At 32.1% G+C, this 13053-nt stretch overlaps 1 protein-coding gene across 17 annotated transcripts in view; it reads right to left on the minus strand.

Moving 5' to 3' along the window:
* Tcf12 (transcription factor 12) overlaps positions 1 to 13053 on the minus strand; it is a 355814-nt gene that overhangs the window by 49890 nt on the left and 292871 nt on the right. For 4 of the 17 annotated variants that reach the window (XM_047539616.1, XM_047539614.1, XM_047539613.1 and 1 more), the window contains exon 1: positions 8423 to 8575. The exons of the other annotated variants lie outside the window; for them this stretch is intronic. In XM_047539616.1, coding sequence (XP_047395572.1) covers positions 8423 to 8491 — 69 coding nt within the window. In that variant the 5' untranslated portion in view covers positions 8492 to 8575. Of the gene's footprint in view, positions 1 to 8422; positions 8576 to 13053 lie in introns of those variants that run through there. 17 annotated transcript variants of the gene reach the window in all.

Genomic DNA, 13053 nt, shown 5'->3' on the forward strand with positions numbered 1-13053 from the left:
TAGATATTATAAATAAAAATGATAAATAAAACCTTAAACTATTTTATCACTTAAGTTCTAACACAAATTCAACATTTTATCATAATAAAAATGCTTTGAAATAAATGGTTCTCAAAGACATTCATATAACAACATTTCTAACTCCACTTTTGGTATCTTAACCATAGCTTGCAAAAACACAGATGCAATGTTTTGAAGCAGCAGTTGTGCCAGTCTCGATTTTTCAGATCAAAGAGTTCTTGTGGCAAAGCGCAACTGATGTGGTCTCAAAGAGTTTATTAACTCCAGATGTAGGGAAATGGTCAGCCAATTCCACAAAAAGAGCAAGTCTCTCCTAGTTACAATCAGTACTGGCCACAAATTAAAACCAGACTGCTTATGTCATCTGATCACCTGCACATAGATGCCAGGCTCCCCACCACCCCCAGTTAATGATCTAATCATACATTCGAATCTCAAGGATGATTCTGTATCACAACAAACAATTTTAGAATTAAGAGAAAGGAATATGTATACTTTAAGATGATTCAAATCTATCAGCAAACTATTTTAAAGACAAGAGAGAAAGGTTCAATTTAGTACTTTTAAGATGTTCTATTAAAACATGGTAGAGAGAATTTTTCTTTGGAATTCTAGCCTCCATTTCAGAAATGCAGGTTCACAGCAGCTATAATGGGACTGCTATCTTCCCAAGCATTTATATTTTCTCCTCAAAGAATGATGTTAAGACAAATTTTGAGTGTCTGATTAAAAAACACTTCTAATTTAAAAGAATATAACTGAAAATCTAACAGATACCTACCTTTCATCACTATTAAGTCCAGTTGAAAAGAACAAACCCATATCAGTATCTTGAATGTCCTTATTCCACCCAACCCAAAGTTAACTTTCAAAAAGGAATAGCATACTTTAGGAATGAATATTTACAATTACTCTTTACAATGATTACAGAATTATCGTTGGAATGTTTTAGTTCATACAACCAAATGGAGTCAAATTGGCAAAGACAGACTCCCCTTTTTCCTGGCTGGATGATTCATTTAGTTTAGACATATGGATGATTCCAAATTTAGGGCAAAGTCATTCCATATTTAGAGTTTTAGGGGCTGGAACTGTGCACTATGCTCCTGATTTCAATACACCCTTTCTGTAATTAATATTGGAAATGTCCCTATGAGGTAGGGAAGCATGACATTCTGATAATTGTTGAGAGAATATGCAAACAAGCCTTAATTAACAAAGATAAACAGATACATAGCTTGTGTAGACCCTGACATTTTTAAATGACCCACATGATGAGGAGATAGGTATTTTCCTCCATAGTATGTGAGAATAACTATATATCCTAATTAAAGGGCCCTTCCACAGAATATGAGGAATGCTTCAGATGATACAATCCAATCCAATTTTCTGGGATAATGGAAATGTTCCATATCTGTGCTGTGCAATACAGTAGCCAATAGTCACATGACTACAGGACACCTGAAATATAGATAGTACAACACCGGAACTAAACTTAAAATTTTATTTTATTAAACAGCATATGTTTACTGTAATTGTATACTGAATAGAAAAGAACACTCTCCCTTACCCAGCTGTTTAAATAAATTATTCTGGAAAAAAAATGAAAAAAGCAAAAAAATGAAACAAAAGGTGGCTCCAGAGGGTGGAAGAGAGGCTGAACAGCTACTAACTTCAATTCCTTTCAAAAAAATTATTTAAAAAAATATTCAGAAGTCTTGTAAGCTCTAAGGCCTATGAAAATCAGCCTAAATTCTCAAGCATTTAGGAATGCTGTCACCTAATTTGGAATAAAGAAATATGGAAAAGCTTATTCATTTTTTGGACATGCTCCACCAAAGAATTACCAAGATTTCATTATGTTTGGACTTGTATTATCTTGTCAAGATGGTTAGAATAATAGATTTAAGTTTCAATATGTTCAATAACATTAAATACTTTAACAGATGCTAACATGAACCTCAATACATGAGGTCTATGCAAAAAAATAGAAATTCAGCACAATTCACATCAATTTACCAAAATAAGTTATATTTTGGTAACTTACCAAAATAAGTTGATGCAATAATATGACAACATAATACAATATAATCACTTGGTTAATTTCCATTATCATCATAAATTTAAAATGAAAATGATATTAAATTCAGGAATATTTACTTGCTTTATATTATGATATGTTATACTAAACAATAAAAAGTTTACAAGATCTAGCTGGGTACTTAAAACCTGAAAGAAAAAAGTCTAGATCAATGAATAAAAGGAAATCTCAACCCAAATCAAACCTTCTATTAAAAACACTGTAATTAAGCCCATGGATACATAATTTAAAAGATATATACATTTCAGTCAGCACTCAAGAACTAAGAAAAACTAGGTAATTCTTTTAAGAATTTATTTTTTAGTGCTTAAATTACTGCTGATTAACCTATGAAAGTTCTGCAAATAGTAATATACAACTAATTTTCCTTATGTTTGAATTTAGTAAAGAGGTTGTTTAGTAAACAAAGAGGGGAGGGCTGTTTAAAAGAGTAAAATTTTTGCTTCACTAACTAATCATTCAGATAACAGTGCTAAGTCCTTATTAGAGTAAATTAAAGGCATTTCCTAAAAATAATTTCTTACATATTTTCCTGGTCATTTTGGATTCACTATTTTATACGAATATTGACCTTATGTATACCTTTGGATTTAAAAAAAATGTATCTTGAACCTCAACAGTAAAACTGTATAATCTCTTAAATTTAGGTCTTTCTACTTTCCTTGTTCCTTCTCTAATCAAAATTAAAACATAACCCCAAACAAAGAAAATGTCATAAAAGTTTAAATACATCTGTAAAATGGTAGTCTAATTTAAAATCCTCCAATTTCTAAGAATACTTAACTGATAACATATTAATATTTGATTATATATTAATTTAATATATTATCAATAGCATATTAATGGTTTTGGTATTTTATATTATGTAAAAATAGCAAATATTGCCATAAAGTCCAGTTTGCTATTAGAATTATGGTAATTCCAAGTCTAAGGAGGAAATATTTAGATAGTTCCAATAAAATTACCCCAAAAAGTGAAACCAGAAGGTATCATCAAGCAAATGTATGATGTACAAAGACTGAGACAGGGATACACAGTTGTCTCCACAGAAGACTCTTCATCTAATCAGCCTGGTAATAAAAAACTTGGATTTCTGTAAAAGGGATAAATTAATGTTTATATTTTTAACAGTTTCCTAAATAAAAGATCCAATATCTTTCCTCCCAAATTTCCAGATGTTTAGGGATAAAATAAACTTTCCTCTCTAGCAACAATAAGAAATAAAAATTCCAATTTTTGGTACAAAGCATCTTAGAATGAACTACTTTTTGCTGTATTAATGAGCACAGTTGACTATTACTCATCTCTAATTGTGAGGAAAATTCCCTCAGGTAAATCAGGCACATTTTTATTAATCTTAAATTAGTGTCATTAAGCAAATTTCACTGTTTTTGACTCTGCTAGTATTTTCCTAATAATCATAACTTTTTTTTTTCCTTGAGAGAGAACTGAAATTTCTAAGGGACAGTGTTTGAAACTTGTATTCTAGGAATAAAATACTGAACAAATAAATCAATGTGTGATTAGCTTAGCTAGTTTCACTTCAAAAATATAAAATGAGGAGAAATGGGATGTAGTCCATGGTAGAGTATATTTGCCTAGCATATGTGTGGCCCTGGGTTCAACCCCTAGCACTGAGGAAAAAAAAAAAAAGACCCAAAAGACTTAAAAACATAGCACCTGATTTTCTTTTTCCTTTTCTCCAAAGATGTTTATGAACAAGAGGAAAGAAATAAATTTGTCTTCCAAAAACATTAACCAGGGCTGGGATATAGCTCAGTGGTAGAATACTTGCCTAGCATGCACAAGGTCTTGGGTTTGAATTCCAGCAAAAAGACAACAACAACAACAAAACGTTAATAAAGCTGACCAGTGAGTGACAACATACTTCCTGGCAAGGGAATATGGATATTTGTACCCACATGAATCAAGAAAAGAAAGCTTCCTTGGGCTCATACACTACAGTCTCAGAAAGTTTTGTAAATGGAAACAAAACAACACAAACAAACAAAAATAGATTAATGTAAAAGTCCTTGTCATTCCATGTCTTCAGCATTCCATGATCAAGAAACTTTCTATAGGACTTCGTGTTTTGTCATAAAAATATTACATTTAACTATACTAGGTCCCAGTCTAGAAATATGAAATAATTATACTTTCTTCTCTTATGTTAACTAGTAATAAATCCCCCAGCAGAACAAAAATGTAGCTCAATATAGACTCACATTGATTTCTGTGCTTTCATTAATTGAAAATGTTTATTTGAAAAATAAGTCTTAAACCAGGTGTGGTGATGCATGCCTGCAATCCCAGTGGCTTGGGAAGCTGAGGCAGGAGGATTAAGAGTTCAAAAACAGCCTCAGCAAAAGTGAGGCAACTAAATAAGCAACTCAGTGAGACCCTGTCTCTAAATAAAATACAAAATAGGGCTGGGTGAATTCAATCCTCAGTACCCCCCAAATTTTAAAAAAGAAAGAAAAGTAAGTCTTAGAGGAATTTACAATGTAATTTTAGTTACTTGCTACTCTAATTCTGATGAAAAAACAAATTACAAAGGTAGACAGGTGTCAAAACCATGGCTAAACCAATTTTCAATACTATGAATTCCATCAGGAGGAAAACTGCTAATTTCCTGAGTTTTTTTTTTTTTAAACATACATAGGATAGAGTTTTAAGTTCTTCATCTTAAGCAAAAACTGATAAAAATTTGCTTGATAAATCACACCAATTAGCATTCATAAAACTGATATTATGATCATATAGGCAAAATATATTCATAAAATTATCTAGTGTTTTTCCCAGTTACATTTCCTTTTTCAGTGTAGGATATTTTAATGCAAGTGGTAGTAAGGACAAATTTCATTTTTTCCTTTAATGTGGAGACTAATTTACTGGGCCTTGCATGACATAAAGAGAAACCCTGATCTTGGGAGATGGACCAGGGCTCAAAATCTGACCTTAGCACTTATTAACCTGGGTGGAGTTGAGCAAATTGACTTCCCTGAACCTCATTTTCCTCATTTATAAATTGAGGATAGTAACATCTAAATGACAGTGGCTGTAACAACCCTTCAGCATAATTTAAGACTGGAGTAGCCCCAGTCTGTCAGTTTCTGTCTCTTCTTTTCCAGATTCCCATCCAAAGCTCAATATTCAAAATATGTTTCTAGTTTAAGTGTTTAAAAATTGGATTTCTGTTGTCTCTCATGAGATTAAAATAATCATCAGACACAATTAAAGACTACTCACTGTATATAAACTTGCTATGATTTTTATACCTAGAACCGTTTATAGCCTCTTTAGTTCAAGGCCTAGAAAATTGAGGCGGCTTAGACCAGAGTCAGGATGGAACTCCAGAGTCTTTGAGGAAAAGAAAAAAGACGAGTCCTTATCTTCCCCCAACTTTTCTATCTTTGACTTCTATGACTTTCTACCTTTCTTCATAAAGGACATAATTAATTTATATCAATGAGAGAATTGAAAACAGACTGAGTTCTTAACAACAAAAACCCCTCAGAAATCCACTATTTCTTTGCTATTTTTTAAACATCAAAAAAAGGTGTAATATTCAAAATGGTTTTAATTTCTCTATTTATCGCAAACACATTAATACCCTACAACATGACACATAATATAGTCACACAAAGTTACATGTGACACAAAATATAAATCTCTTCAAATAATGGGAAAAAATAGAAGGCACAAACTGCAAATTTATGTTCAAGTCTGTTACATTTCCAACAATACAATATGAAAAGGCTCTTCCTCTCTGGCTAATATGTCATTTCTGTAAGTTTTTTCGGCTTTAATCAAAAGATTACATAAACACTCAAATATATGGAACCAACTTGAAAACTTAAAAATAAAAACTGGAAAAATAAAAGGTATTTTGTTTAAGATCAGAACCATTTAGAATTTCTCATTTTGTCATTTCTTATTCTCTCTGTAATGAGATGTTAAAAATGAAAATCAGGGCTGGGGAGATAACTCAGTCGGTAGAGTGCTTACCTTGTAAGCATAAGGCCCTGAGTTCGATCCCCAGCACCAAAAAAAAAAAAAAAAAAAAAAAAAAAGAAAATCAACGTAAACTTAACCAGCATTTCAAAATATTAATCTGTATTTTCATCTTAAATCAATAAAAAGGGATTAAAGAATTTAAATTTAATTTCCTTGCCACGAGGGTTATAGAAAACTCCTTAAGTGAAGAAGTACATTTCACTTAGAAATCATTAAACTTCACTAGAAATTATTAATAAAATGCTAGTTTTTATTATAAGCAGTGATAGGCAGATATTTCCCAATATATATTAAGATGATGTATTTACAATCTTTAGAAAACGTAATTATATATTATACAATTTTCCTATTAAAGAAAAATGAAGCTATTAGGGACTAATATTTCTCATAATTCTAACAATTACTAGAGAATAATAATTTTTAAAACAAAAGGTGGGTAAAACAAAATACATGTTAAGTCTAAGGTCTTGTGATTCAGAGGACTAATATATCATCTCTTTATGCATTTTTCAAGAACATATAAGTCACCTTTGACCTGTATTAGGCACAAGCTATCAATTTTCAGGCCACACTTCTCTACTATACCAGCTATGCCATCTAACATAAGCCTGGAAATGCTTAATACCATCAAAGCTGTTCTCACCACTCGCCTCTCAGTGTAGAACAAAGAGAAATGTTGTAATAGAGTGATCTGCACTCTTGAAAGAATAAAATCTAAATCCAGTTTGAGTTACAGTCTCTCTGCTTCTGGGGTCCTACATAATTAATTTTACTGAACTTAAATGTGTGTGCCTGCGTGCTTGCATGTGAACATGCTCTCTCAAACACACATATCCACGTACTACCTTTAAACAGACTGTTTTACTTAGACTCTGACACGAGAAAAATATTTTCACATTTGAAAGGCAGGTGGTAAGGAAATTATTATAGATCAAGTAATTTCACTTAAATTACCCATCTAAATCTACCTCTCACATTCTCTAAAGCTCTCTTTCACATGGCAGCCTGAACACATACTTTCAGTAAGTTTGAAGATATATTGGCTAACTATTTTCTATTAAGAAAGCTTACCCAAAAGTTCACAAGCCAACCACTGGCCAAATCCAAAGGGCCTTTACACCAAAGCAGTTGGCAAATGAAAAGTGCTTTTATTAGTGTTCTCAGTTCCCTGGTTATAGCCATATGCTACTTTAAAAGATTTTCAAGAAGTAAAAAGGAAAAAGGTGATTGTATCTGATTTTATACCCATTTTAGGAAAATGTAGCCCCAATTTTTAAAAACTTCAAACATCAAAATGCCTCCCCGCCCAAATCACTAAAACAACATATGCATTTTTAATAAGCTGTCTACAGGGAAAATTTGTTTTTTTGGGAAAAGACAGAGAAGGAAAATACTGAATTCCTGACAAACAAGATTGATATTCATTAGTATAATATCTTTATAATGTTTATTAAGCACTTTACAAAGATTAGCTCCTATTACGTCTCTCAGAAAAGTTTTTTTTAGAATATACAAAGTACTTTGGTTTTAAAGATACATATTGCAGAAACATACTAGTTAATATTAATTAATTAATTTAACGAACAGAAAAGTCTCGCTTAGCAATACAGAAAAGTATTATTTAAGAACACCCAATCATATGGTATGAATTGACCAGGAATATGTTTTTCAGAAAACATAAAAAATGTATTCTTTTAAAGATAGTGATTTATTTTATGAATTTGCACAGGGTCAAAATTCGACGATGATTGGAAACAGATGGTCTCCCAGAAAAGTCAGCCTCTGGACCTGAAACTCCAAACAGGAAATACGGCCCTCACTAGCTGACTGCTTCCCTAATCATTCCCAGAGCTTCATACTTGTTATTTTTATGAATATCCACGATGACTTTCATCTCTTCCTTCCATCTACAAAGCATCAAGTAATACTCAATAAATATGTGTGTCTATATGTTTATCTTATGTAGAAATTTCATCTTTACAACATACGAAAAAATCAAAACAAATGTACTTTCAAGCTCACTGCTAGTAAAGACATCAGGCTAAAAATAACGAACAAATTCAAGTTTATTTTCTGTACTATTTTAAAAATAAAGTAAAAGCCAACAATTGTGAGTTAACTGTGTCTAAGATATGACTTTACTAACCTTACAAGTGAAAAATATAATCTAATTTATTGCAGAAAAGAATAAAACAAAACCTCACAGGTTTTACTTAAAAGCAATTAAACTACACTGCTTTCCATTGAACAAGTCAGAAGCTATGAACAAAGAAAAAGCCTTACCGTTTTCCCATTATAGTAATACATCAAAGAATTGCTGCCCATTCCAGGGACAGGATAAGCACAATACATGTTGATTTTGAAAATGTTACTGTTTGTAGCTAATGCACACAGCTTCTCTCCAAGACATACATCCACTCAGGCAAACAGAGTAAGTCTTCAGTAGTATGCATCCACACATGGATCTACTCAAAAGGAACTTATGCAAAATAGGACTGAACCAACTCAGAGAGCTCAGAGGGAGAGTTAATGCTGTAAGTAACCTCTTTCAATTTCCATCAAGTCCTTGTACTGGTGGAGGATACCAATAAGACAAACTTTGGGGTGTTAAAAACACCCCAAATTCACTTACTAATTCTAAATAAAGAAAATAGTTACTGTACCCTAAAGATACATATCCCAAGGAATTACTAATTCTGTCACATAAGTATGTATCTGCACATACACACAGAGAAAGGCATACACAAAGGAAGGCAAATCAGCAGATCTTTTGCTAATCTGTTTTTAGTTTAATTAAGTTAGAGCACTGTGGCAGGGAAATCTTGCTTGTTACACCTCTAGCAACATTACCATGTGGTATGGTCTAAAGTTGCTTCCAACTTTGATAAACACATGATCAAGCAATCAGGAATTGGAAACACTGAATCATATGTAATAAGAAGGATCTGGGCAGTTAAGCCTTGTACAAAATCACTTCCTGGAGAAAGCAAACTGTCCTGTAAGTACCTCTTAACTAGCTAGAACAAGCCATAGGTTTTTTTCTGTGTTACAAAAAGTATACTGAAAAAAATTTCAGAGGAACATATTTCATTAAAAAGTTTATTCTAAAAATTAGAAAATTCTTACAAATTACCTGTCTTTAAAATGGAAACATATAATAATATAGATGGTCTGTTATAACGCTCCTTGAATTTCTCATAAACACCACCAATGGAAAATTTACAAAGGAATGCAGTCTTCTAGAACATCTAATATGTATTATGAAATTCAGTAACTAAACAGGAAAAACAAAGTTCTGTTTCCCCTTATATAGAATATAAAAGGCTGGTGTGTGCACAGCAAAATGTGCACTCCACCTAATAAACTAAATAAGGTTTCCTAGAAGTCTTTCCTCCAAGTTCATTATTGTTCTAAAGGAATACCTTATATTCATATTTTATGGTAATGTTCAAATTTCTCAGAAACAAAAAATAATTAGTGTGGGAAGAAATGTCTCAGATATTTCTAACTCAAAATACTTCAAAATCAAAAGGTTTTAAACACTGTCTCCAAATACATGTTTCTCTCACATAAACACATTTTGCTACTTTAAAATTTTCCAATTTATCTTTAAGTGTGGATTCTAACCAAGAAAACAGAACTTTTCTTTGATCTTATTTCCCGTCAAAACCTCTGTACTATCTCTTCTCTCTGTGCCTCACATGTTCCAACAGAACTGTGTTAATCAGAGGAGAGCTCACAAGCTGCAAAAAGGGGCACATTGCTTTTTTTAAAAGGCAACTTGCACATAACGGAAATCTATGAAATATATTCTATGAATATTATATAAGGAACTCAAAGCACCTGTCCTCCTTATGAAACATATTGATCAAATCATAGTAATAAAACTGAATCAAACAATAAGGCCAGCTAACTTCACAATGTTTTAAAAGCTGATGGTATCTGAACAACAATAAAACCTCCCCACACTCTCCAGATATAGAAAAGGCCAAGCAGCAGCTGCAAAAGAACATCACTGTACAGCAGACTATTAAAATGCCAGTCTGCAGAGTGGTGTGTAACTTCCTCCCTCCTGAGAGACCACAAAGACCCATTTCAATCCTTGGAGAACTGTGTAAAAAGCTTTGATTTACAATTAACAATACCATGCCTTAAAACCATTCAAGTAAATTTTAGTCTTTCATAGATAGTCTTTCTCTACTGACAGAATGGCTACTTTTTAACAGGAAAAAAAAAAAAAAAGAAAGAAAAAAAAGAAAAGAAAAGAAAATTAACAATTTAAAATAAACTTTCCTTTTTCTATTAATTATTAAAAATAATTTACTTTTCAATAGAAATTGAAAAGGAACAAAGAGGGAGCCACAAAGCACTAACAATACTTCAATATCTTCTATCTATAATCACCACTCTAAGGAGAGAAAACTTTTTCATACTGGGTAAAAAATTTACCTGCAACGGTTACTCTTATTTCTCTGGTGCTTCACAAAAAAAGACAGTATTATATTGTTTAAAAAAAAGAAAAAACATAATGTAAGTCTAATTGTGCAATAGTGCATACTAAGGCACAATAAAAATTTTAATGTTTCCTCATCAGTACTTTATTTGGCAGGCAATTCCATTAATAATCTGAAGGGAATAAACAAACATTCAGGTAAAAGAGAATTCCAAGAAAAGTCAAACGTAACTGGGTAAGATTTATTATAAACCTGAAACTGAATGGGAGACCATAGTCTAAACAACTGAGTAACTAATTAGAAGTTTTTGCTTCTACTTTTCATTCCTCCACTCAAAAACAAGTACATGTGTAGGTAAGACCTCCTTCTGATCCACCCCATGGTCATCTGGTATACGTAATTGCCTAAATTGATAGTAAATGCAGAAATTTTTTAAAAAAAGCTATATCTGTATGTGTCTATATATTACATTCATTTCTCAGAAACAGTAAATCAAGAAAACTGGTGATAATTTAAGTAAAATATTTCTAGATTCCATGCATGTGCTGTGGTGATGATTTGTTAAGTTGGTCATTCCGAATTCTACCTCTTTGAAGTGGGTCTTTTCCAAAGGAAACTAAAACTGGCTGATGTGCACTGTCATTTGCTTTATCACAATTATAAATTATCTTTTATGACAAAGTCTTTTTTCTCTTTCTCGAAAATATTTTTTTTTAAAAAACTCATCTATGCAACAGCTGCAGAACAATTTTTTTCCTCTAAGGAGAATCATATTACAGGAAAAAAATGCATATAGATAGATCAAGTGCTGCTCTAGTCAATCAATGCAGTTGTTTAATCTTTCCTTGCTTTTTTTTTTTTTTTTTTAAAGGAACATGTCAAGGGTTAATCCTGTGACTCAGTCTGACAAAATGAGTCAGCTGGAGACAGGATCAATTTTTTAAACCTGATTTCAGACAGGCATGCAGTCTGCACAGGAGCTCTGAAAGTGTCATGCACTTTTTATTCTGAATTGTTTCCAACCACAATTCTACATAATCACTTATGTGTTACTCTAAGATTATGTGATCTAACTCAACATTCATGTCATCTAGTCCAATAACCTAAAAAATCAGAGTTTTACAGCAAGACTAGCATTGTTGTACACACAGGCAACATGATTAATAAAAATGTCAGAGAATCTTGAAAAAATGAGATTTGGAGTCATACATCTTTTATTAGCAAACTGATGATTTCTGATTTAAGAATTACTGCATTTCACCAATTTTTAAAATGTTTTCTCCTCAAATGTTTCCAGAGTTGATGTTTCTTGCTATTATCATAATCATCAAGCACAGACCTAAAATGGATTAGAAAATGGTATATTGTGCAATGTACTTTGTTTTCAAAAAGTGTACTCTGGTAAGGACTTTCTGGAAACTTCAATTTATGTTTTAGGCTTCTCTGAAAAAATTTCCTTCTTACTTTTCTGCTGATTAGGAAATAGATCTTCCTTGGAGAGCTAAGCAAAATTTCTTGGAATTACCCATTCTGTATTTTTATCTATCTGATTAGTTCATCTTTATCCCTGACATTTCGATCACTATACTAATCATATCTGCTTTTAAAATTATCCTTAAGCAAGAATATTTCAAGTGACATAAAACTCTAAACAGTTTTCCAGAGAAAATTTTAATTGAGGCAGGTATGGTGGCACATGCCCATAATCTCAGCTACTCAGAAGGCTGAGGAAGGAGGATGGCAAATTTGAGGCCATTCTGGGCAACTTAGCCATGGAGTGCTTGTCTAGCCTGTGTGAGGTCCTGGGTTCAATTCCCAGTACCAAAAGGAAAAAAAATAATTGAATTGAATTACATATACTGAATTAACTAATTTATTAAGTCCTGTTAATAGTTAAACTTATTGTAGAGTCTTCTAAAACAAGCAAGCAACTTTTCACACTGTTACCAAAAGTCAGGTGATATGGCTGAGAAAAGTAAATCTAAGATCTACTCAGGATTCCTCATGAAAGTTTCAACATTATTTCTAAGTGAACCAATTCCTGGAAAACATACTTTCAGAGTAATACATGAAGTCAAAGTTCACATTTGATTAATTCCACAAATGAACTCTCTATTTCCCTGAAGGATGAAACTCAGTTAATAATAAATTACTGGTGGCAAGGGTGGTAGGGGTGAGGACAAATGAAAAAGGATAGTGATAGGATCTGTATACAAAGCAAAAGACCATTCTTCCCCAATGCCTACTCTTCCTAGCTCCTAAATGGGCAGATTTTTAGTTAGCATTGTCAACTAAATCAAACACCCAATCAGATACCAAACTTGTAGGCTTTATATCTGAACACAGTATTACAGAATGTTCCAGTATACACTACTTTGTAAATAAAATCATTCCTAAGCGTTGAAGAAGCTGGTCTGATATATATTTTCATATTTTAGAAAATTTACTTTTATAACAAAG

The sequence above is a fragment of the Sciurus carolinensis genome, chromosome 2, assembly GCF_902686445.1.
Source record: "Sciurus carolinensis chromosome 2, mSciCar1.2, whole genome shotgun sequence".
NCBI lineage: Eukaryota > Metazoa > Chordata > Mammalia > Rodentia > Sciuridae > Sciurus > Sciurus carolinensis.